The sequence below is a fragment of the Myotis lucifugus genome, unplaced genomic scaffold (genome assembly GCF_000147115.1).
Source record: "Myotis lucifugus unplaced genomic scaffold, Myoluc2.0 scaffold_97, whole genome shotgun sequence".
Lineage (NCBI taxonomy): Eukaryota > Metazoa > Chordata > Mammalia > Chiroptera > Vespertilionidae > Myotis > Myotis lucifugus.
The window spans coordinates 48,754-73,455 of record NW_005871145.1 but is presented as its reverse complement, the minus strand read 5'-3'; the positions used below and the strand labels follow the sequence as shown (position 1 = coordinate 73,455).

Here is a 24,702-nt window from a genome sequence, read left to right as displayed (position 1 = left end):
TGCTCTCCCAAATCCACAAGGGCCCTCCAGGTAGGCACAGGTTATTATTTTTTTCATTTTCTGTTAAGTAAATCCATGTTACCTACCTTCTGACCTATTTCTTTTTTTGCTTTTAATCTTTATTGTTGAAAGTATTACATAGCTCCTCCTTCCCTTCTCCCCTCCCCCATTAACCTCTTCTAGCCCGCTCCCATCTTCCCTCTCCTCCTCCCCAGGCCCTCACCACCCCATTGTCTGTGTCCACGGGTTATGCATATATGTATGTATACAAGTTCATTGTTATTTTTTTTCTATGCTCAGTTATTTAGTGATCCAGACAGAGATAGTCACAATGGTGGGGAGATGGCAATTCATGGACTCAGTCACAGACCTATCTGGTTTAATTAATATATTGCTATACCTTACCAGTAGTTCTCTCTGGTTGATGGGGAGGAAGGTTTTTACTCAGCTTGTGAACTGGGAATAACTTAAGTTTCCTAACAATAGAGAGAGGCTCACATTCTAGGTATGAGGTAGGGGAGTTTGTTCTATCCATATAGGTTTCTAGCTCTGTGTCTGATGTGTGCTAAAGGAAAGATGCTTTTAAAAATGACCCTGGGCTCCTTTCTGGGTAGTCTTTGTTAACCTTAAGCTGTGGGATTCTGTCCCACTGTTTAGAGGGGAAATGTTCTTGGAGTGAAGGCCAATAGAGGTGGATAATTTAGGTTTCCTTTGAATAACAAACCCGAACACATGTTAAGACTTTCCTTTGAACAGTCTTGGGAGAGGCTGAAAACAGAACTTTGAGAATCAATGTTGGATTGTTAAATGTTAGGTGTATTCCACATCTTTAGAAGGGAGAGTATTTCCAGTTAACCTCCTCTGAGGATGAAAACAGGATTAGAAATTCAATTAACCCTTCAAAGCCATTACTTTGAAGGCACATGAAATTGGGTGTGCCAGTGACAAAATATAGCCACACACATTTCTACGTTAAAAGGACTGAGATATGCATAGGTAAACATGTTTGATCGCTTTTATTTTCACTCATCAGCACAGATTAATTGGGAAAGAACTTGGTTTAATTCTTGGGTTAATAAAAAGACTCGGCACAGTGTTCATTCCATTTTGTCTGCTCTAGTCACTGATTCGATAGCGATCTTGACCAGTTACTTGGACCCTTTGAACCTTAGTTTTTTATTCATTGCAATAAAAATTTTAATTGCAAGACTGTTTTGAAAAAGTAAACAATGAAAGCTTTCCTTTTTGTGAGTTCAAAACTGGACATAGAAAGCTAGAAAGTTTTCTCATGACTAAATTTCTGTTTAAACTTCACAGAGTGTCTGAAATTGAACTTTCAGAAGCACCTTTTCGTGATAGCACCCTACTGGAGAAGGCTGCCCCATCACCACGCCAGACATGGCTGACATTTTTGAAGAGGGAGCTGGAATTCCTAGGGGTAAGTGAGCTTTTTTCAACCTCAATTAAAATAAGGACTGGTTCTAAGAAAGAGCATTAGGTTGCATCTACAGTTTTCTCAGTAGGATTCATGAGGAGCAAAGAATTCAGTAGATGAGTTGACACCAACTGGGTCCTGTTGGGTAGAAAGAAGCATTTCATATTAGAATGAGAAGGCAAATAGGATCTGCAAACTCTGGCCAATTGCTGGTGGCTAATGTAATATCTTGCTCTGAAGGATTTGTAATCTTTATCTTCTCTTAGATGTAAAGGACAATTATTGATGCCCACCATATCTCACTAAGTAAAGGCGATGAGAATTATATTGGCCATTCCTGCATTAGGTCATGCTTGTATCAATTCTTAGAGTGGTCAGAGGATGCTGGAAAATAGCACATGTGGATCCTTTCTCAGGGCTGCCTAAGACACCACAGCAATTTACTACATTTGGCCTTAATTGTAAGGAAATTGATACACTCTCGGGGAAATATCTTTTTATTCCACAAGAGTTATGCATTTCTCTACAGGTAACACAAATTCTGATTGGTTTCATGTGTTTTTGTTTTGGAACAATTGTCTACTCCGTGTTCAAGATTTCAGAATTTGAGAAAGATTTTTTTTCATCATTTAAAGCAGGCTACCCATTCTGGGGAGCAGTAATTGTGAGTATATTCCTAAAATTTTCTCTGAAATAACACTGCACATAGCTTTTCTCTTACCCAGAACAGATCTACCTAGTTGTTTATCTCTAGTAGTCAGATTATATATAATAATACATTTATATTATATTATATATATAATAATACATTTATATTATATTATATATAATAATACATTTATATTATATATTTGTATATATATTTTATAAAATATATTTGCAGTTTATGAAACTCCGTGGGTTAAACATTTCAGGTTTAACACAGTTTTATTGCATAAGAAACCTGAGATTAATAAAAGTTAAACAAATTGTTCAAGGGAAATTTAGCCAATAAAAATAGAACCTAAATGTTTGAAATCCAATTCTAGAAAATGTCTCTAACACTCTCATTAGTAAAGTTATTTTAGTAAAGAGAAGGAAAAGAGACTGCTTAGGTGAGGAGACAAGGTCAAAGGCATTTGATGAACTTCTCTCATGCCCTAGAAAATTTTTCAGGTGCTTTCTCATTGAATCTCTTTTAATCATTTTACTATTTAAAAACTAGATGACTGAATGAGATTACAAACATATCTAGCTTTATTGAGTTATAATTGACATACAATAAATTGCACATATATAAGGTGTATAACTAGATAAATTTTCACACATGCACACATACATATGAAAACATTATCATATCAATATAATGAACATATCCATTATCTCTAAAAGTTTCCTTGTGTCCCTTAGTAGTCCCTCCTTTCTTATATTCTCTGTTTTTCCATCCTTAAGCACTCACTCACTCATCTGCTTTCTGTCACTATAGATTAGTTTGCATTTTCAAAGTTTTATATAAATGGAGTATTATACAGCATGTTCTCTCTACTGTCTGGCTTACTTCACTCAGCATTAATTATTTTCAATTAATCCATGTCATTTTCTGTATCTATACCTCATTCACCTCATTTTAAGTCTAGAAAATATCACATTGGGGGAGGGTGGGGGGAAGGGGGAGAGATCAACCAAAGGACTTGTATGCATGCATATAAGCTAACCAATGGACACAGACACTAGGGGGTGAGGGCACAAGTGGGGGGTGGGTGGGGGACAATTGGAGGATAAGGACACATATGTAATACCTTAATCACTAAAGAAAAGAATCACATTGGTTTGTCACTCATTTAAAGACTTAGGACTAGATCAGAACTCTCCTTGAATGTTGGCTATATTTTATTTGAAACTTCTCTCCACTATCTTTTCATTCCAAACACTTAGCTTATTAGTGTCTCTCAACACATCAAACAATCTGAATCTTTGAGATTGTTTTGAACTTATGTTATTCATTAATATTTTCACATGTACGTTCTCATAATTACTAAATGTCTAGATGATATATGCTAGTCTCTAGAGATATATGTGCCACAAATACATTTCTTACTCAAATGAGCTGACAGTCTAACACAAAAGGTTCTCATGCAAACAAATAGTTACAAAGCAATGAGAGTAGTGTTATGACAGAATCATGGAGCAGGTGCTACTAGACCTTGCTGCTCCAAAGGTAACCCATGGCCTGCCAATCTTAGCATCCTGCTGGAAGAAATTAAGAATCTCAAGCCCCTTCCATGACCTACTAAATAACAATCTGCATTTTAACAAGACCCTCACTTGATTCCTAAGTACATTAACTTTGAGAAGCACTCCATAGGAAATAAGAATAAGAAAATAGTGAGCTTATGGAAAACCTGAAATGTTAACTTTGTAGAATATCCACAACTTGATCCTATGTTTGGAGGAGGGGGAGTGAAAGGGACATAGAGAAGGGCAGAGACTCACTATGCTTCCTCTCTTCCTTTGGACAGTTTACCATTTCTGGATTTTTGTCAATTATGTCTGAAAATAAAAATGCAACATATCTGGTGAGTTGCAATTCTGTTGTTCATCCTTGAGAAGGTAAGAAAAGTTGAATTTTAGGAGTCTTGAGGGAGACATGCCATCGTCTCTTATGTTATGAGATAATGTGGATATGTGACTTTTCCTCCCCACTCTATTTTGTTTTGGTTATAATCATTAAAATATCAGTTGTGTCATTTTAAAACTATAAAGTGTAACTACCTTGCCACTTGTTTAGAAAATATCCTCATACCAGCCTTATCCTTGTAAGTATAGACCAGGGGTCCTCAAACTTTTTAAACAGGGGGCCAGTTCACTGTCCCTCAGACCGTTGGAGGGCCGGACTATAGTTTTTAAAAAAACTATGAACAAATTCCTATGCATACTGCACATATCTTATTTTGAAGTAAAAAAAAAAATGGGAACAAATACAATATTTGTATTTGCATGTGGCCCGTGGGCTGTAGTTTGAGGACCCCTGGTATAGACATTTCTATACTATTAAAAGGGTAATATGCTAATTAGACCAGACATATTCTAGATGTCCTTCTGTACAAAGCCACGGAGGTGGGGCCTAGGCAGAGGCAGTTAGGGGCAATCAGGATGGCAGGGGAGAGCAGTTAGGGAGATCAGGCTGACAGGAGAGAGCAGTTAGGGGTGATCAGACTGGCAGGGGAGCAGTTAGGGGCAACCAGGCAGGCAGGGGAGCAGTTAGGGGCATCAGGCTGACAGGAGAGAGCAGTTAGGGGTGATCAGACTGGCAGGGGAGCAGTTAGGGGCAACCAGGCAGGCAGGGGAGCAGTTAGGGGCATCAGGCAAGGCAGAGTGGTTAGGGGAAATCAAGCAAGCAGGCAGAGTGGTTAGGGGCAATCAAGCAAGCAGGCAGAGTGGTTAGGGTTGATCAGGGAGGCAGGCAGGTGAGCAGTTAGGAGCCAGCGGTCCCGGATTGTGAGAGAGATGTCCGACTGCTGGTTTAGGCCTAAACAAGCAGTCGGACATCCTCTGAGGGGTCCCAGATTATAGAGGGTGCAGGCCGGGCTTAGGGATCCCCCCTCCCCCCATGCACGAATTTCATGCACTGGGCCTCTAGTGATCATAGAAATGATTTGTTTCCAATTAAGGAGACTATTTGAGGAGAGACTGTGTGCCCATGTGGGTTTTCCTGAATTCGGTCCTAGCAAGAAAGTTATAAATCCTTAATAAACAAATACATTTTAAAGAGCTCCTCTTTTAATCTCTATTTTGTATATATGCAGAATTTACTGTATACATCCAACCCTGAAATGTTGATGGGTTAATTGAATGCACTGGCAGGTGCAGGAACGGGTCTAAGTGTTTTTATTATCAGGTGCAAGGAAGCCTGGGAGCGAATTTGATCAGTGGCATAGCTGCAGGAACAGGAATCTTTATCCTGGTCACCAACCTAAAGAACAGCTTGGCTTATATCAATATTTGCCAGGAAGGTTATGAGGATGACTTCTGTATAGCGGCCTTTTTTTCCACAGTATGTATTTCTTAATCCTAATCTAAGTAAAGAAGCCCCTGTTTCCTTTTTTCATGGACACAAACCTTTTTTTGCAACCTCTATCACATAATGTGGTATTCTGTAGGTTCATGCACAGAGATGCTGATGACCTCTCCCCCTCGTCCCCAGCTCAATTCTGCAAGGTTGGAGTTATCTGCCTTGAGTAACCATCTCCTGGTTTTCGTGTGTGTGTGTGTGTGTGTGTGTGTGTGTGTGTGTGTGACTCTATAGGGACTGAGCATGTGGGTGCGCATGTGGGTGCGATGAAAATGGGAGCTGCTGTAAGGGAATGTACCTCGGGAACACCTAACTTGTGTCCTACTCTGTCTTTTTTTGGTTATTGTTCAACAGGAACTTGTGGCGATGATCCTGTTTCTTACCATTCTGGGGTTTGGGGCTGCTGTGTTACTCATAGCCTACAGAATTGGAGAACTATTCAAAGAAAATCAGGTAGGCAGAGGCCCGATACTAAATCATGAATAACAGGCTAAAGAATTTGAGCTTATTCCCTAAAACATACGGCCTAAATTTCCTAGAACATTTCTTCCAAGAAAGTATTTCTTGGCTCAGCCGGCATGGCTCTATGGTCGACCTATAAATCAGGAGGTCACAATTCGATTCCAAGTTAGGGCATATGCTCTGGTTGCTGACTAGATCCTCAGTGTGGGGCCTGTAGTGTGTAGGAGGCAGCTGATCAATGATTCTCTCTCATCATTGATGTTTCTCTCTCTCTCTCTCTCTCTCTCTCTCTCTCTCTCTCTCCCTCTGAAATCAATAAAAATATAAAAGAAAAAAAAGAAAGTATTTCTTTAAGTTTCAGTGTTTTTGTTTCCAAATCTCATGTTTCAAATCACATTTCCTACTTCTAAGTAGCATAAATATCAGTATAGTTCTGTGATGGAGGGTTAAGAAAATTGAACCTTTATCATTTTAGAAAATGCAGATGGTTTGAAATGTATTAGGCATGAAATGAATGAGCAGCTAGCATATGATGGAACTACTCAGATACCTGGGCTTATTTTCTGTCCCAGAAGAGCTCCCTTATATTTGTTCCCCTTCTGTCTTTTTTCCTTGGCTTTCACCTTACCACTTGCTCTGAAGCCTCAGTGTTTTTTCCTCCTTAATTTACAACTATCACCTGCATTTCCTCTTGCCTTACACACCCATTGCACCTTGAATGTAGGAAAAAGAATTGCTAATACTTGATGCACATACACTTACTCAGATCTTCCAGATGAAACATACTCTCTTGAGTTGCCCATCTGTCCACTTGCCTGAAGCATTCAAGAGTGGCTGCCTTGTTTAGATCACTTTCCTCTAAAGACAATCAAGACAGTAGATGTACTAAAGTTCAGACACACTCACCAATTTGTCATTGACCAACATAATTTATTTTGGGCCCACCAATCTGGCTTGGTTTGTTAGAGATGGAGGGAATAATTAGAGTGTAATGGGAGAGAATATGAGATCCAGAAAGACAAAAAGAGATGATATATATCTCTTGAACAAGTCTTCTTGGTGATTGATAGTGAATAATGTTTTCTTCACCAGATTCCAGAAGATCGTCTCTATGAAGAATTAAACATATATTCACCAATTTACAGTGAGTTGGAAGACAGAGTGGAGACATCTCCCACTGACTCATAAGAAGTACATTCAGAACATTCTCATCCATAGCAAAGGATACAGGAAGCCAAGATCTTTGTTTAAGGGGATACTGGCAAAATTTCAGATCTCTCTATGATCCACCAATTTTACATTGTGATTTATTTTCCCCATGGTAATATTCTGTTTCTGTACATCTAAGTATCCCCGTTGCCCAATTTGTCAATATGATTGATTCCTGTTTTTCTTGTTTTCTTTACACCCATCTCTTCTGGGAAATCAACATGCAATAAGCATTTACTGTGTGCCTTTAACTGTGCAAATAGGGAAAACAAGAGGAAGGCTGGTCAAGAGTTGAGTAAAATTTTAACAGTTTTATGTAGTTTTCAACGCTTTTTAGAATTCACAGAAGTGATGGGCATGATACACATCTCCCACTAGGTTGTAAGCACCATTTAGCAAACATATCCTGAGAACTAATAAAGTGTTTTAAGTTTTCCACACTTGACTCTTTTACATTGTGTATCCCAATATTTCATCCATAGTGGGTGCTGAGTGTATATTTATGGAGTGGATGGGTGTAGATGCAGGGAGAATATCCCACCAGGCCAGGCCAGAGGTAGAGTAGATAAGGAGAAAGAAATGATTCTGAAGTGAATTTGGAGGCAATAAGACGACCAAATTGGTACATATTAAGCATAGACTTAGAACGATAGTCAGAAATTTGAATAGAAATTCTGTAATTATGTGTTAAATATTTTGATGGATTCATATCAGGTTAACAATGGACGCTTCCTGCTTATTTTGATCTTATTATATGGAGAAACATATTTTGGTATGTTAGAAAGATCATTGATCTTATGAAATGAAGGGAATCTACATTGGAATCCCAGGCTGATTGCTTACGAGTTGAGTGAGTTGTGGCAAATAATTTACTCAATGTGGGTTTTCTCATCTGTAAAATTAAGATTAGGCATAATTTACCTGCCAGCACTAAATGTCTGTTGTGAAAATACACACATACACATATGTGCTATAAATTTAAAATGTCCTAATATATATTATTATATAAATTACCCAATTTATATATACATCTAAGCAATCTCCAAATCTTACTAATCTCCAATGATATAAAACTTAAGTCTATTTTATCGTAATTTCAAAAGCTTTACTCTCTGGTCCCATTTCAACTTTCTCTTTAATATGGTTTGTGCTTGACCACTTCACATCAGCACCCTGACTTGAAATGTTCTGCTCTCTCTTCTATACTTACTTGAATCCCTGCTTTCTTTAATGCCTATCATAAATCCCACCTCATTCTTTAAGATTTTCTAGCCAGGATTGCTCCTCTATCAAGATGATGACTCTTTCAAACCACACACACACACACACACACACACCTTACACTATAGATAACTTTTTAAATGCAAATATTTTATATTCATAATACATTTTTTCCTAAGATTCAAAGTTTCCTAAGATCAGTATATTGTCTGAATCATCAGTGCATTCATGGACAAAATACTCAATAATATTTGCCAACTGATGAGTGGGCAGTGGAGAGTTTAATGAAGTTAGTATCTGATGAGATAATAGGACATATCTAAGGAAGAATTCAAAATGAAAGACGAATAAATTAATGAAGATCTTAGCTAAAATGAAATAAGTGGGCATGGAGAGAAATGATCATATCTAAAACATGGAGAGAAATACTAATCAGTCTTCTTGTTAACAAGTTGAATAAAAGGATAAATTGACACAAGCAATTGGGAGTAATGCGTTAAGTGTTTGATTCTAAGATCAAAGGAGAACACCTGGGAATGTTGAAGGAAATGACTGGGAGTCAGAAATATGCATTAATGGGAAGGAGTCCAGTTAGGCCTAAATTAAGCTTCATTTTAGGTGGTCATTTTTAGGAGACCAAAAGAAATGCAACTAGAAAGGGTCTGACAGCATCCACTACAGAGCGCTGGTAAAGAGGAAATATGGTGATGGAGATTTCTGTCATTATACGAGAGCTCATTATTTGGTGAAGCAGATTAACACTCTAAGAGAATTATTTTGAGATAAAAGCGAAGCCAAGTTAACCTTCACATGCCTATAACCAGGGGGAGAGTGGAAGGAAAAATATATCTAGGGTGGAAGATATAAGAATTGTTCAGAAAAGTGCATTGTGAAACAGTAGATAGCGGATAGCCCAAAGTGGAAAGCGATTAGACAAAGAAGGAAAAAGGTAACTTGATCAGAGATAGTATCTGCAAGTTTGGGCAAAAGAAAAGTCTGCAGAGATAAATCAACTCCAGGTAAGGCAGGGAGAGGGGGCAGAGAAAACACCAGTGGTGAATAAATGCAAAGGTGCAGAGAAATTCAAAACAGGGTATGGTGATGAGGAAATGAATAAAACATTTGCAGAGGCATTTAAAGGGAATTGGGGTATATGTGGTGTGAGAAATAATAGAGTGGATTGTGAATACAAAGTAGTGAAGAAAAATTAGCAAAATAATGTTGCCATTGATGTTTTTATTATTAAGAGAAGGAAAAAAGAATTCAAATCTTTATCCTAAGTAGAAATGTCCTATGGAGGTACTGAAAAATCAGTGTGGGGGTATTATTCACAATTCAATAATAAAATAATTAATTACATTTTATGTGTTTAGGATACCAAAATTAAAAAGGGACAATTAGAAGTGAATTTCCCAGACTATGAAAGTGATCACATAACCACACAATGAGCGATTGACTTGGTATGACTATTTAATTTTAGGACCTCAGGTTTTCTATTTCCATTTTCCCCTCAAAATTTGACAACAGAATGAAAATATACCCTTTCAATGTGTAGCTTGCTAAGCTGTATCTCCACAGATATTGATTATATCACTTCCATGGCATACGTATTCATATCCAAACACTAAGACTGGTCTACCAGGATCTCTTGAAATGGATCCAGTCTATCGTTACACTTGTATAAGATTTTACAATGCTCTTTCTCCCACTCGATTAATATTTTAACCAAATTGTTGACTGTATATTTTCTATGTACACAACATATTTTTTGTCTCAAGACCATTCTGATAGTTGTCCTGTCCCTTCCTGTCTTTTATCACATGCCCACTTCAAGTACACACTGAGTATACAACTGCCATGTCCTCCACCCTTTCATTGCTCCAAATTATCTTTCTAAATATTTCAATGTAAAGGTCATCTTCTCTGTGAAGATTATCTACTGCACACCTATCATACAGCCTTGATTTCTTGCTTCATGACCACCTTACCCCATGATGCAGTATGTTGTAATTTATTATTTGTGTACTTGATATTTCCTTGATGTATCAATGACCAGTATTTCTACAATAAATTGGAATAATTTAATTTGATTTCTTGTCTCTCGGTGTATGTACCAGTATATGAGGGTGAAGGGCTGATAAAAATAATAGAACTGAAACATCAATTCAGTAATACCAAATACCAAGAACAGTCTGTAGAGTATTCATTTTTATCAATGCTTTATCAAATGGGACAATCTATTAATAACCTCAGAGACAGCAAACAGTTATAAGAACAATCTTTAGTCATCTCTTGTCACTGTGTAGTCAATAAATGGTGGGATGAAGTTGAAAGGGCATTTGACCATGAGTCCCATTTTTAAATTGGTCCTGACTCTAATTTATTTGTGAGCAGCCTGTTCTCTTTGTGCACCTGAGGTTTTCATCTGAAAATGAGCAGTTTGGAACAAAAGATATCTCCTGATCTTTCTGTTTCCATGTCCTGTGCTTGTGGGAATCACAATTACTAAGTTTGTGTCTGGGGTAGCAACAGCAATCAGAGCTCTTTGATATACCATCTAGCAAGACAACTGGGACAATAACATTTGTTCTGAACTCCCAAAGAACTGTTTCTGAAAATTATCTTAGAAGTAAAATTTCCCAAATAATTCCCATTCTATGAAGTATGGCTCTACCTACAAAAATTACCTGCATTTGTGCTCCCATGACGTATTGGCAAATGTTTGCAATGGATTCCGTTACTTCCTTCCACAAAAGCATTGGGAGGCTTGTGGTACACAGAGGCCAAAGAACCAATATGGCAGATGAGCTCATCCAGCAGAGTCAGCCCAGTACGATCTGTCTCCTCAGAGATTAGTGGCTTCTCAGGCAAGACTACTTCTTTGGCTGTGACATGGTCCATTGAGAGAAAATGCCAATAAATATGGCCCCTATTTCTAAGATCAGGATTATTAGAATCCTGTGTTGCCAAACTCAAGACCTGGTGTACCACCTCCTGTGTTTCTGATGGGTTCTTGAGAAACAGCTTCACTATGGCAGTGAGCAGAGTGAGCTGCCCCTGGGTACTCTCATCATGAACACCTTCCAGGAAGCTCTCTAGCAACTTATCAACATTGTCAATTCCTTCAGCATATTCTCCCACAATCCAAATCATCTGACTTGAGCATCTGGCTCATCCAGAGAATCTAAGTGCTCATACAGAGTATCCATGATGCTTTAACACTTGTTGGGGTACTTGTGCAAGATGTCCCTGATGACAACAGTCACCTCTTGGACCACATAATTTACTTTGGTCTGGATGAGATCAAGCAGTGTGCTTACATGACATTCTGTAGATTGCTCCACCTTGATGGTGAAACTGGACACTAAATGTGTCCAAAGCTGCCTGTCACTACTGAGTCAAAAAGCAGAGACAAGGTTGAATCATTTATGATTCTTTATTTTATACTAGAGGCCCGGTGCACAAAATTTGTGCATGAGTAGTGTCCCTAGGCCTGGCCAGCAATCAGGGCTGTAGGGGCCTTCTGGCTGCTGGCCAGGACCTTTGTTCCGCACCGCCCCTGGTGGTCAGCGCATGTCATAGCGAGTGGTTGAACTCCTGAGGGGACAATTTGCATATTAGCCTTTTATTGTATGGGATTGGTGGCAATATGGAGTGAGCAGTGGACTTCATGCCCTGGAAAACTCCTGCTCCCCTTTCTTCTGCCAGCTGGCTGACTATACAGGGGTGAGGGAAAATAACTACGTGCAGCTGGGAGTGTAACAAGGGAAGAGGAGTGTAGGGTCTGCAGTCTGGCCTCCAGGAACTCAAAGTCTGATACCAAGGTGGCTAATCTTCTATGATGTTAAAAACAGCTTAGCCTGTTCCTGGAACCGGAGAATGGTTGGTGACTCCCAGATGGGGTCAGGGTCCAGACACAGCAACCAAGTCAAAGCATCTCCTGTCTTTGGTCTGCTTTTAAAATATATTTCTTTTCTGAGTAATGGACCCATCTTGTTTCAAGGTTGCATTATCTTTTACAGCCCTGTTTTTCTTCTTGCAATACATCCTCCAGTTTCCCAGGATCTATAAGAAAACCTCTTATCTATAGTTAGTAAGGTGAATAATCACTAAACAACTGTGGTCCAATTCCTATTACACGTCCTTCCCCATGGTACACTGTCCAATGACCCACAAAGCTTTGTGAACAGTCAGCATCCACCTCTGTGACATATTCCTTCAGCTCTGCCAGAACCTGAGCAATATTGGCTTAGGATGCCAAATGGATCTGATGTCCAACTTCTGTAGTTTAACACAAATGGAATCATACTTCACAAAGAAGTCTGTGACTTCCTGATTTAAGATTTCAGGCCTTTTCTGGACAATTAGGTTGATGTTTCTCAGGGCAACGTACTACACCTCTGGCTTCCCAGACAGCAAAGTGACAGGGGAGGGCCAACTTCTTCAGCAGCATATTGTAGTAGTCAGATTCCTTGGGTAACAACTCTAGAAGTTTCACTAGGACTCTTACTGCTGAAAGCACCACTGCTGTGTTGGATGAGATAGCTGGGGAGTTACTTATTCATAGATGCTCTGAGTCTCCTGATCATCTCTAGGGCTGCAATTGGACAGGAAGTCCAGGATGAAAATCTGGCCCTATTCAGTGCACTCATTCAGGCACGTCAGCAGCTTATTAATGTTCTGTGGGTTCAGATCCAGCAAGTTGCTGTGTAAGTGAGAGTCACTGATTTCAGATAACACTGCTACAGCATTAGCCACCACCATTAGATTTGAATCTGCTATGAGATCACACAGAGAATTCAGAAATCCCTGATCTTCCACCATTTGGGCATTGATATCATAGACTTGCCATGCAGACTGCTGCTGTTTTCCGAACATGGGGTTCTTCATCTTTCAAGCACTTGGGGAGGGGCTCATGGAGATATTCTGTCATCTTGTCCACCTGGATGCACTCCATGGTACTGACTGCCAAAGCCAGAATCTGAGGATTGGGATAATCACAGTCCTTAGCAAAGCTGTTGACAGCCATGATGCCATATCTGGCTGATTCTTGGCATGGTTCATCCAGTAGAGATACACAAGCTTCTTTAGTTCCAGGTCCTCAGTCTGCACACAGTTTGCTATATCTGGAAAGAGAGAGCTAACATCCTCCCCCACAGTCATAGCAGCAATCCCCTTCTTCCCAGGCCCCTTCCTCTTTTCTTTCTTTTCATTACTGAGTTTAGCCTTTAATTCAAAGATTTCTCCTTTTTTATTGGTTGTGAAGTACTTGGAGTCCATCATGGTGTTGGCTCTTTAATGTGCACTGGAGGCAGGGGCTGGGCTCAGCATTTCTTTTTAAAAATGCTTTGACTTGATGCACTCATTCCATATGATCTTTAAATTAATGTCAAGTTCCACAATGGTTTTTTTTTGGAAATACATTTTGGAATAAATGACATCCAGAAATATGTCAATGTACTCAAGTCTCTTTTTATATTCTGTAATAAAAAATGCTCATCTTTCCTCATGTAAGTTCTTCACACTTCAACTTTACTGATTCTTTTACCCATCTGGAGCTTGACTCCTTTTTTTCTCCAAAGAGCCCAACCCTTTCTCTCTGCCCTGCCCCAGGCCCACTCAAGTATCTTTCTGGTACCAATCCTGCTAGATCAAAAGAAAATCAATATATGGTGGAAATTTTGCATCTTAATTTGTTATGTCTTAGATAATGCTGAATATTCCATCTGCTTTCTTAAAGTTGCGTGTACACACACACACACACACACACACACACACACACACACACACACACGAGTGTACCAGTAGAACACTACACATAAATTAAAGAAGCTCCATTCATTTTTACAACTATCATGGATTTGAGTACTTTTTACAACTGCCCAGCAGATGGTAGCAAAGTGTTCCGAGAAAGGGCAGAGGGCATTGTAAAGATTAGTGGCTAAGTTGTCCATTTGGAGGTAACAGGACTTAAGTAGGCAGTAGACTGCTCAGTTTCATCTGAGACCCAAAGAGAATAGATAACACAAGGCGGGGAGGTGGTGGGAGGGGGCACTGGGGCAGTGGGAGGCATCTGGGCCAGGAACAGGCCATTTTTAGATTGGAGAATTTATCATCAATATTGTTTAGAATTGCTTTACACTTAGGTGATAAAGACAGATGGCAGTTTTGGTGTTGCTTTAAAATTTTCTACAGACAATGCTCCCCCTTATTGCCTGGACCTGGAGGGACCACTCCTATCACCCTTTTCTTGATTTGCCTGGTAGATGACCATTGCTTCCAATTTACAAAATGAAATGCCATTCACCCAAGAACAAATTACAAAAGAGCCCCAGATGGTTTTCTCAACCAGCCTTTAAAGAAAAAAAAATTTAAAGATTTAGATGGGACTAAGAGAATTTTATTAGAAACAGAAGATTGCTTGAACACTTTGTTGGAGAATTTCATTATTATGCTAAGTGAAATAAGTCAATTGGAGAAAGCCAAATATCACATGATCTCATTTATTTGATGAATCTAATGAACAAAATGAATTGACCAACAAAATAAGACCCGAAGCAGGGAGGCATGGAACGGACTGACATACTTCAATGTGGGGTTGGGGGGGGGGGTGAGAAGAGATTAACCAAAGAACTTAAATATTTATATGCATAGCCCATGGACACCGGCAATAGGGTGGTGAAGACCTGGGTGGGTGGGTGGGTGGGGCTGAGTAAAGGAGGGGGGGATGGGAGACATCTGTAATCAACAATAAAATAAATAAATGAAAAGCAAATTAACTTCTGTGTGTCTTTCCCCTTCCTCCTACTCTATATGAGGAGGAAGAGGGCATTTCCCCCTCTTCTTTAAGCTCAGAGAGACAGGATTCAATGAGACCATGTGGGAATCTTAGCGTAAATAGATTATTACAGTTTGGGGAAGGCAGTAGATGTGAGTCTAACATACTCAGAAGAACCCAAAAAAGCTGAGACTGGGGCTTTGGACACTGATGGCCAGTGTATTTATTTACTTCTGAGTAATGAATTATCATAACCTTAGAAGTTTAAAACAACACACCTTTATTATTTTAGTATCTGTGGGTCAGGACTCTGGGCATGGCTTAATTGCATTGTTTGTTTCAGGATCACACAATGCTGAAATCAAAGTGTTGGCAGGGTTTTGGTGTCAACTGAGGCTTGACTAAGGAAAGAGTCACATTCAAGCTTCCACTGTTGTTATAATAATCCAATTCTTAGTAGTTGTAGGACAACGGGCCCCATTTTCTCACTGGTATTTATTGGAGGTCTTTGTAGGCTGTTGGCTAGAGGCCACTCTCAATTCCTAAATGCTGTCCACAGTTCCTTGCCACTTAGAGGCCCCTAAATAGCTGCCTGCTTCCTCAAAGCCAGAAAGGAAGAGAAAGAGACAGATGCTACACCTTCTACACTGCAACTATTTAACCACCTACACATAGCCACATACAGCCTGGTGCCTTTGCCTTATTCTATTGATTTAAAGCAAGCCACTGGTCTTGCCTATACCCAAGGGAGGCAATCACGAAAGACATGAGTTCTAGAAGGCAGGAATCCTGAGAGCCTGCCTAGATTCTGTCTGCTACAACTATACAGGAAGAATAGGTGGTATTGGGATGGCCTGCCCTACATGTAAGCCATGTGAAAGAAACCATAGCTGGGTGGTCTTAGAGCTCGCTCCAAAGGGACAGCAGGAGGAAACAAGGAGATCTTGAAGCTGGAGATTTTCTCAGGACACTCAGGGATAGGGCAAAGGAGGAACTATGAGCAACCAGCTGAGTAAGTGCATTAGAATTTTGAGGGAACCATAGCCAATGAACCCCATGATGGAACCACAGGACATCCAACCCCTGACATCAAGTTGGGAAAGTACCAATGAAGGAAGACATTTTCTGCTCCTCAGCTCCTCAGCTCTTCTCATTCCTACCCTTAGCTCAGCAAGAATCAGAAATCCCTTTTAGCAAGCTAGCAAAGGACAGATTGAGAGAGAGAGAGAGAGAGAGAGAGAGAGAGAGAGAGAGAAAACATTTCTTTCTTCTTCCCATTTCAGACAGGTGTTCTGTCTAAAGCAGACCCTAACTGAGGAAAGGAAAATGTGTTCACTGTCATTGACAACTGAGTTTTGATTCTTGAGTAAGATTGTGCATTTTGTTACTGAAGGGACTGGAGAACTCTTCACTTGCTGTCAGTAATTCATCTTATATTTTAAATAAGAAGCTGAGGGGAACTAGGCGCACTGAGAATGTTTGGAAAGGACAGTTGTGGGGAAAGAGTAAGGCTGTTTCCTTTGAACACTGTGAGGCACAAAGATTTTGAAAATCTGAATAGGAGAAAAGGGCTATATTAGTTTTGGGTTCTCCATGTTGCATATATTCATGCTTTAGTAATTGAACTATTAAATTCCTTGATTCCATATGATTTCCTTAAAGAAGACTTGGTTATTTGCCAATGATACATCTGATAAGGGGTTAATATCCAACATTTAAAAAGTACTCATATAACTCAACAAAACAAACAAACAGTCAAATTAAAAAATGGATGGAGGACCTGAATATAGACTTCTCCAAAGAGAACATATAGATGGACAATAGACTTATGAAAAGATGCTCAACATCACTAATCATCAGAAAAAATGCAAATTAAAAACACAATGAGATATCACTTCATACTTGTTGGAATGGCTATTATCAATAAATCAACTGACAACAAGTGCTGGCAAGGATGTGGAGAAAAGTGAACACTGTTGGTGGAAGTGCTGATTGGCATAGCCACTATGGAAGACAGTGTGAAGGCTCCTCAAAAAATTAAAAATAGAACTGCCTTACAACCCAGTGATTCCACTTCTGGGTATATATCCAAAGAAACCCAAAACACTAATTCGAAAAGATACATGCACCCCTATTTTCACTGCAGCATTTTTTGTAATAGCCAAGCTATGCAAGCAATTTGCATTTCTCTAAGGAAATATCAGAGAGCAAATTCACTAAGCACTTCCTGAGGGGGAAAGTGTGGGGTTTTCCAGCTGGTAAGAAGGATGCTTTCTGCTGGTTATGCAAATAGTAGACTGAAAACTAGCACTCTGGGTGGGAAAAATGAATTGTTTAAAACAAGTCCTGTTGTTCAAAGTTTATAATCATTCTCCAGTTTCAGTGGATTAAAGTAGTTGTAATGAGACACAAACTTGGCTTTGATTTATTTCCTAGAAACAATTGTCTTTTGTGGTAAAAATTAATTGCTAGCCAAAGTTATAGAAAAACATTGATGAACAAATTTTTTAAAATGTCATTAAAATTTGATATAAGATAGGGGCTGTGTGAGGGGGTTTAAAGATGAAATATAAAATTCTTTCAAATAATGTTTTTAAATAATATCTGCAAAGTGATAGTAAAATGGCTCTATATCCACTCTCACTGTCTGGTTTAAGAAAATACTTAGGAAGACATCTTACCAAGTCTTAAACATGCCATTTCATAATTTTTCAAAACATTTGCAGCTAGATCTTTAAATGAGCTCAAAACTAGTTACTTGAAGTATGCAAATAAATTATTATTCTTTTGACTATGGCAAGACAAAAGGAAGCTGATGGTGAATCATCCAGCTTGCTATTGTACAGCTCCCATGAGGATGAAAACCCAGTTCACCAAGGAATTATCTTGCAAATTCAACACTAATTGTAAACAGATAATTTGCCTCTCTCTATCTGGCCTCTCTGTCTTTCACCAAAATGATGGTGACTTTATTCAGCAATAGAACAATGCACAGCTAAGAGACTATATTTTGCAGTCTTCCCAGTAGATAGAAATGTCAGTGTGATATGGCTCTGGCCAATAAGTCCCAAGAGGAATTTTGCTGGGAGATTCTTGGGAAAGTGCCAATTTCTTATTTAAGGCATCACTCCTCCTTTTCATATCTTTCTTCTTCCTATGGGAAGGTGAAAGGAAGCTGATGGTGAAGCATCCAGCTTGCTATTATACAGCTCCCAGGAAGATGAAAGCCCACTATGAATAGTTGAGCAGAAAGATAGAGGAGCTCAAAACACTGAGGATATCGTGAATCTTCTTCATTAGCTCCAGACAGCCTCCCCTGACATTTTGGATAACCTTACTTTCCTAAGCTTTGGTGTTCAGGAATCTGTGGCATAGAACTAAATGCAATCTCTAATTGATAGACTAAAACAGGCATCTCTAGAAAGAATAAACATAGTTCATGCAAATGAGAAAATAAACCTGAAGATATCCTAACAGAGCAAGGTTCAAAATGATCTTCACTAATAATTACCTTATATACCTCTTCCGACACTTTGGGACACACCATTATTTAATACTAGAGGCCTGATGCACAGATTTGTGCACATTGAAAGGAAATTAATTAGAAGAAATATTTTAGAGGATGGGGAGGAACCATGGGAGGTTGGCTCCAGGGCCAGTCCAGCCCATCTAGCCCAGTCCTGATTGATTGCCTGGACCACAGCTGCAAGCTAACCTACCAGTTGGAGTGTCTGCCCCCTGGTGGTCAGTGTGTATCATAGCAACCGGTCAAAACGGTTGGACACTTAGCATATTAGGCTTTTATATATAGACTAGAGGCCCGGTGCACAAAAATTTGTGCACTGGCAGGGGAGGAGGGGTGAGGGAGTGTCCCTCAGCCTCACTTGTGCCCTCTCACAGTCTGGGACCCCTCGGGAGATAACCACCTGCTGGCTTAGGCCCGCTCCCCGGGTGGCAAATGGCAGGCCCGATCCCTCGGTGCCTGCCCCGTCTCCCTGGGTCACGCACACGGCAGGGCCGATCGGGGGTTGGGACACCACCCTGGTTTGGGCTGCACACGGATGCCCGCAGCCCCGGGTCGCAGATAGCAGGCCTGGATGGCAGCAGGGCAGGCGGGATGGTGCTGTCCCGCCCCACCGCCCCGGGTCGCAAATAGCAGGCCCAGATGGCAGCGGGACAGGCAGGATGGCGCTGTCCCACCCTGCCTGCAGTATGCAAATTAGCCACCATCTTTGTTGGCGGTTAATTTGCATGTTGTGCTGATTAGCCAATGGGAGGCTTAGCAAAGGTATGGTCAATTACCATGTTTGTCTATTATTAGATAGGATTATAGTTGTAATGGCCTTAGAGAGTCTCTGGTTTTGTTTATCCCTAGTATTAAACAGGTTGGGAAATGGGGCTGCCCTGAGTTACGATTCAGACTCAGAGCTCTTAACTCCAAGGCCAGTATTGTTTTTATGTGGTGTGTTGCCTACAGGGATTCATATAATCTGTTCTCTTCCATTGATTGTTAATGCTCTACAGAACTATTATTACCTTAGGGAAGCAATATTAGTTAATAAGGGAACAAGTGATGTTATTATACCAGCCTATTATTACACCAATTATCACTAGCTTATTATTACACCAATTTGGATTTTCAGGGTCTCATAAATACTTTTACCTATAACTGCATCAAAATATCTCAAGGTGACTCTGGACATAAGTAGATCATGGGTGTAGGCCATTAATTATCTTCAAATGCAATTGTTGAGGAGACCACAGATTTAGCTAGCAAATTGCCTGTGCTAGGACCAGGGACACCTCAGTTTGTTTCCGTGAAAGTTTCATGTATGAAAAACACAATGAGCTTGGAGTATGAACAGGATTCAATTTCTAGCTTTTACAGTTACAGCTGTGTGAATAATCAAATAAAAATTTTGGCAGCAGAATTATTTGTGTTGCATTTTTTATTGAGGGAATTGTTTGTATGTATGTCTGTGTCTGCATTTTTTATGTGTTTTTGTTCTCTTGGTTTCTGTATGGCTTCTCATGTCTATAGCAGCGACATCAGCCCAGGTAGATTTCTTAGCCATCAACTAGACATTGGCTTCCCATTTGTTCACTGCACGCATAGAAAAATGTAGAATAATCAGATGTGTGACTTTATCATATGTGCACTTTTCCAGAATTTCCCATTCATTATGACACACGAAGGGAGAAACCACTTCATGTCAACAGAATGATCTATTGCCTCCCGTGAAGATATGTGGGTAAGAGATGCTCTTCTGTGCTGTGGATAGTGAGCAGAGTTGTGAAGAATTAAAACTATAATTTATTAATGTCTTTCTACTTAGTGATATAAGAATGATCTAACCTGCTCTAATATCCCTTACATAGAGACATAATTCTGGCCCCCTTGACTGTTGATACTCTTGCTTTTAAATATAAATAGTATAACACAATGCAAGTGGATTTTATGTTTGTGAATTTAAGGCATTTGAAAACTATGTAGGGGGGAACAAATACCATTACTGTACCTGCATTTGAAAAAAAAAAAGGGTAAGACAAAAATCTAGGTGGCCTAATTCCAAGGCCAGTATTGTTTCTTACGGTCAACCAAGAAGTTACAAATAGAGTGACCCATTAAAACTTAACGTAAAAAAGAAAAAAAAAAGAATGATTCCTGGTGGAATAAACAATGTTAAGGAAGAGAAAAGGCATTTTTACCTACTTATAGAGAGAAATTAACTTCATTATAAATTCTCTCAAATTTAATGAAGCCCTATTGATTTCTAAAAGTTTGTAAAAATTTAGAATAATAGGTATAGGGGACTCTCAGAGGAAAAAGGAAAAAACAAAGTGTACAAAAAGGAACAGTGTCGTTTCAGTTAGGGGAAGTGGACAATGACCTGGCGAAGATAAGAAACAGATGTACATTGTTATCAGGCCCGTTTTAAGAAGTCCTTTTGTATGCAGCTACTTTTTAACAGACATTAACAACAGAAATTTATAACAGTGCTAACAGTATTTGGTTTAGAAAAAAAAATGTGTAAGATTTACTTGACTCTCCTAATTATGGCAAATTTTTGGAACAGATAGCTTAGTCAAATTTAATTGCAAAGACAGTTGTCTGTCTTCTCCCCAAATTTATCACAGAATAAAGAACCACAGCGGCCTGTCAATGTTTTTGTGTTTGGAAAATTCAATGATTATATTACAAAGGTTTGGAAAGCAAGTTAATTGAGGCTTCCTAAAATTCCTTACATATCTTCTAAATCAGATAAGTGGTCACACTCACACTAAACATTTGATGCTATGTAAATGTAAGCATTGGATTGTAATAACTAACACCTTAATAAAAATGAACTCACATCCAGACAAGTACTACAAATTATATGAATAGTGGACTAATATCAGAGTGTGCTAACATTAAACAGAAGGAATTAATTAAAAATCTTTGTTAACAGGAGTATTTTAAATGATTTAAAATTTTATAGATAGAATGATAATAATTCCCTACACTTCCATTTTTGTGCTTATATTCAACAGTTTTGTTCCTCATAGCATTCAAATTAGAGGGTGAAATCAATAGAGAAAAACAATTTTCATATGTTTGATAAAATGTCTCATATTTTAAAAGTAAAAAGCAATATTCTAAGTAATATTGTCTTCTAACAACATTAAATATTACTGTATTTCAATATATATACTATGTTAAAATTAATATTTTTTCAAGAAGATTGAGAATATAGAGGATAGAATTGGTACCTAGGTGGCAAAGTTTTTGCCTCATCTCATGGAAATTATATTCAAGCTTTTAGGGAAAAAAATGATTTTTATAGCTGGAAAATGAGGTCCAAATGTGTTAACTGCTAATTTTCAGAAGGTGTCCTATTAAGTAAATTATATCTGCTCAATACATGTGTAGATGCCCTAGAATCTTCTTTCTGTGTTTTAAAAAAATCTTTATTGTTGAAAGTATTACATAAGTCATCTCCCTGTCCCCCTCCCCGCCCCTGCATTGATCTCTTCCATCATGCCCCCATCCCCCATCTCCCACTTGAGGCCCTCCCCACCCCATTGTCTGTGCCCATGGGTTATGCATATATGCATACAAGTTCATTGGTTGATCTCTTCCCACCCACCCTCCTCTGCTTTCCCTCTGAGGTTCGACAGTCTGTTCAATGAATTTTATGTCTCTGGATCTATTATTTCATCAGTTTATTTTGTTCATTAGATTTCACATATGAGTGAGATCATGTGATACTTATCTTTCTCTGACTGGCTTACTTCGCTCAGCATAATACTCTCCAGATCCATCCAAGCTGTTGCAAATGGTAAGAGTTCTTTCTTTTTCATAGTCACATAGTATTCCATTGTGTTAATGTACCAGTTTTTTATCCACTCATCTGCTGATGGGCACTTAGGCTGTTTCTAAATCTTAGCTATTATAAATTGTGCTGCTATGAACATAGGGGTGCATATATTCTTTCTGATGAATGTTTCAGGTTTCTTAGGATATATTCCTAGAAGTGGGATCACTGGGTCAAATGGGAGTTCTGTTTTTAATTTTTTGAGGAAACTCCATACTGTTTTCCATAGTGGCTGCACCAGTCTGTATTCCCATCAGCAGTGTTGTGTAGAATCATCTTTGTTCTTAGTCACTGACCACCAACAGTAAAACACTTTCACATAAAGGACAGCATGATCAAGTATTATTCAATTATATATATGTACCACAACTTTTTAATACACTCATCTATTGATGGGCACTTGGGTTGCTTGCATATATTGGCTGTTGAAAAATAATGCTGCAATGAACATAGGGGTGCATATATTCTTTTTTTCCTTTATTTATTTTTTAAATTAAATTTTATTGGGGTGACATTGGTCAACATGAGCGTATAGGTTTCATATGTGGATTTCCAAGTTACAAAGTCTGGGTCCTAATATGAGGTGACAGGAGAAGATGTGACTTTGGGTGGTGGGCATATATTCTTTTGAATTAGTGTTTTGGATTTCTTCAGATGTATACCCAGAAGTGCAATCACTGAGTTATAAGGCAGTTCTATTTTTAATTTTTTGAGGAACATCCATACTGTTTTCCACAGTGGATGCACTCTGTCTTATCTATTTCTGGAGGAGAAGAAAAAATCTCTGTCACCTCCATTCAAGGTCAGTAGATAGCTGAGACACACTTCCACTTTTACTAGCTTCACAGTCAGCTTGGGTGGGAGGATGGGAAATTGGGAAATCCTTAGATGAACCCTTGAAGCGATTTTAGCACCACGAGTTGTTTGCCAGTCTAGAGCCAAGGATTCTTTGGAAAGGGCCGAGGATATTTCAATCAATGAGAGAAGAATGAGTTTAGAGTAAACGTAAAAAAAATTACACATAGAGACTAGAGATTAATCTAGAGAGGAAGTACATTTTTCAATAAAGAGGGTGGAAGAAGATGTTGCACCAGGAATACAGATTTTCTTGAATTTTATTATATATCAGACTCTATGCAGGGCATTTTATATAGTACACACATACCTGACTTTATGTATGACTTACTCCTCACAACAATTCAGAACTTTTTTATTATGATTTTACATATGATAAAACTGGCCTGATATTCAACTGATTTTTCCACACATTCCTTCTGAGACACAGGAGAGATGTGAGAGAAGCCCAAATGACCAAGATTCTTCTTTGGCAATTTGTTCAAAGCAGGTCACAGACCCAGAGGAAGTTCTGGACCATGACGGTGTTCATAAATTAAGATGATGTTGGTCATGGGGATGGAGATGACAAAATGATAGACTGTTGCTGAGGTGTAAGCAGCCTGAGCTCAGCTGCCAAGAGACTTGGATCCTCATCCTGCTTTTCCCCCTGACTTGACCAGCGATCTGTGGTTTGTTCAGCAATATCTAGTCGGGAGACTAAAGAGATGGGATTAAAATTCTCTCCAAGCATTTTCTAAGTTTCTTAAACCCCACTGGCTTAGATTTTCTCCTCTCTTAGGGGCCAGTCTTTCCAGCCTTCAGGAAATTGAGAAAGCATGGAGCATGACATGCTGCTAGCTGTTGCTACTGCCACCTTTGCCATGCCCCTCCTTCTGAGCAAAGGCTGTTCTCCCAGCCGCCTTAAAAGGAATGTGAAAATAGAAACAATGTTCCCTCAACAATCTGTACTTCTCAGAATATGAGCTTGTTTGCAGCCCTGATGGCTCGGCCTCTTGATCCCCATCTACAGACATCCTTCCAAAGATGTGCCTGGACTTCGCTGAGCACGAAGTTAGGAATTTATGAAGCCAGAGGCAGAGAGTGAAGAGGCACCCAAAAGAAGTACCAACTAGGAAATGAGTCCCCACGGGTTGCTTTTAGTTTGCTAAGACCTGGGAAATTGGAAAATAAATTCTCCCAAATTCAAATGAACATTACCATTATCATTAATTATTGAGTGTCTACTTTTAATGAGCTCTTAACATCCTTTCTCTTTATTTTTCCCAACAGCCATATAGTGGAATTATTATTATCCATCCCTATCTAGTAGGTAAGAAAATTCTGGCCAAAAGGA

General features: G+C 39.1%; 1 protein-coding gene and 1 pseudogene across 2 annotated transcripts in view; one reads left to right on the top strand and one right to left on the bottom strand.

The window, feature by feature from the left end:
- The window catches only part of MS4A2 (membrane spanning 4-domains A2), a 43,457-nt gene extending 35,498 nt beyond the window's left edge, over nucleotides 1–7,959 (top strand). For both annotated transcript variants that reach the window (XM_023756536.1, XM_023756537.1), the window contains 6 exons: nucleotides 1,318–1,438; nucleotides 1,965–2,099; nucleotides 3,934–3,990; nucleotides 5,313–5,468; nucleotides 5,841–5,939; nucleotides 7,041–7,959. In XM_023756536.1, the coding sequence (XP_023612304.1) occupies nucleotides 1,989–2,099; nucleotides 3,934–3,990; nucleotides 5,313–5,468; nucleotides 5,841–5,939; nucleotides 7,041–7,136 (519 nt within the window). In that variant the 5' untranslated portion in view covers nucleotides 1,318–1,438; nucleotides 1,965–1,988 and the 3' untranslated portion in view covers nucleotides 7,137–7,959. The remainder of the gene's footprint in view (nucleotides 1–1,317; nucleotides 1,439–1,964; nucleotides 2,100–3,933; nucleotides 3,991–5,312; nucleotides 5,469–5,840; nucleotides 5,940–7,040) is intronic.
- LOC102438014 lies at nucleotides 7,292–13,661 on the bottom strand (annotated as a pseudogene).
- Between the last annotated feature and the right edge of the window lie 11,041 nt (nucleotides 13,662–24,702).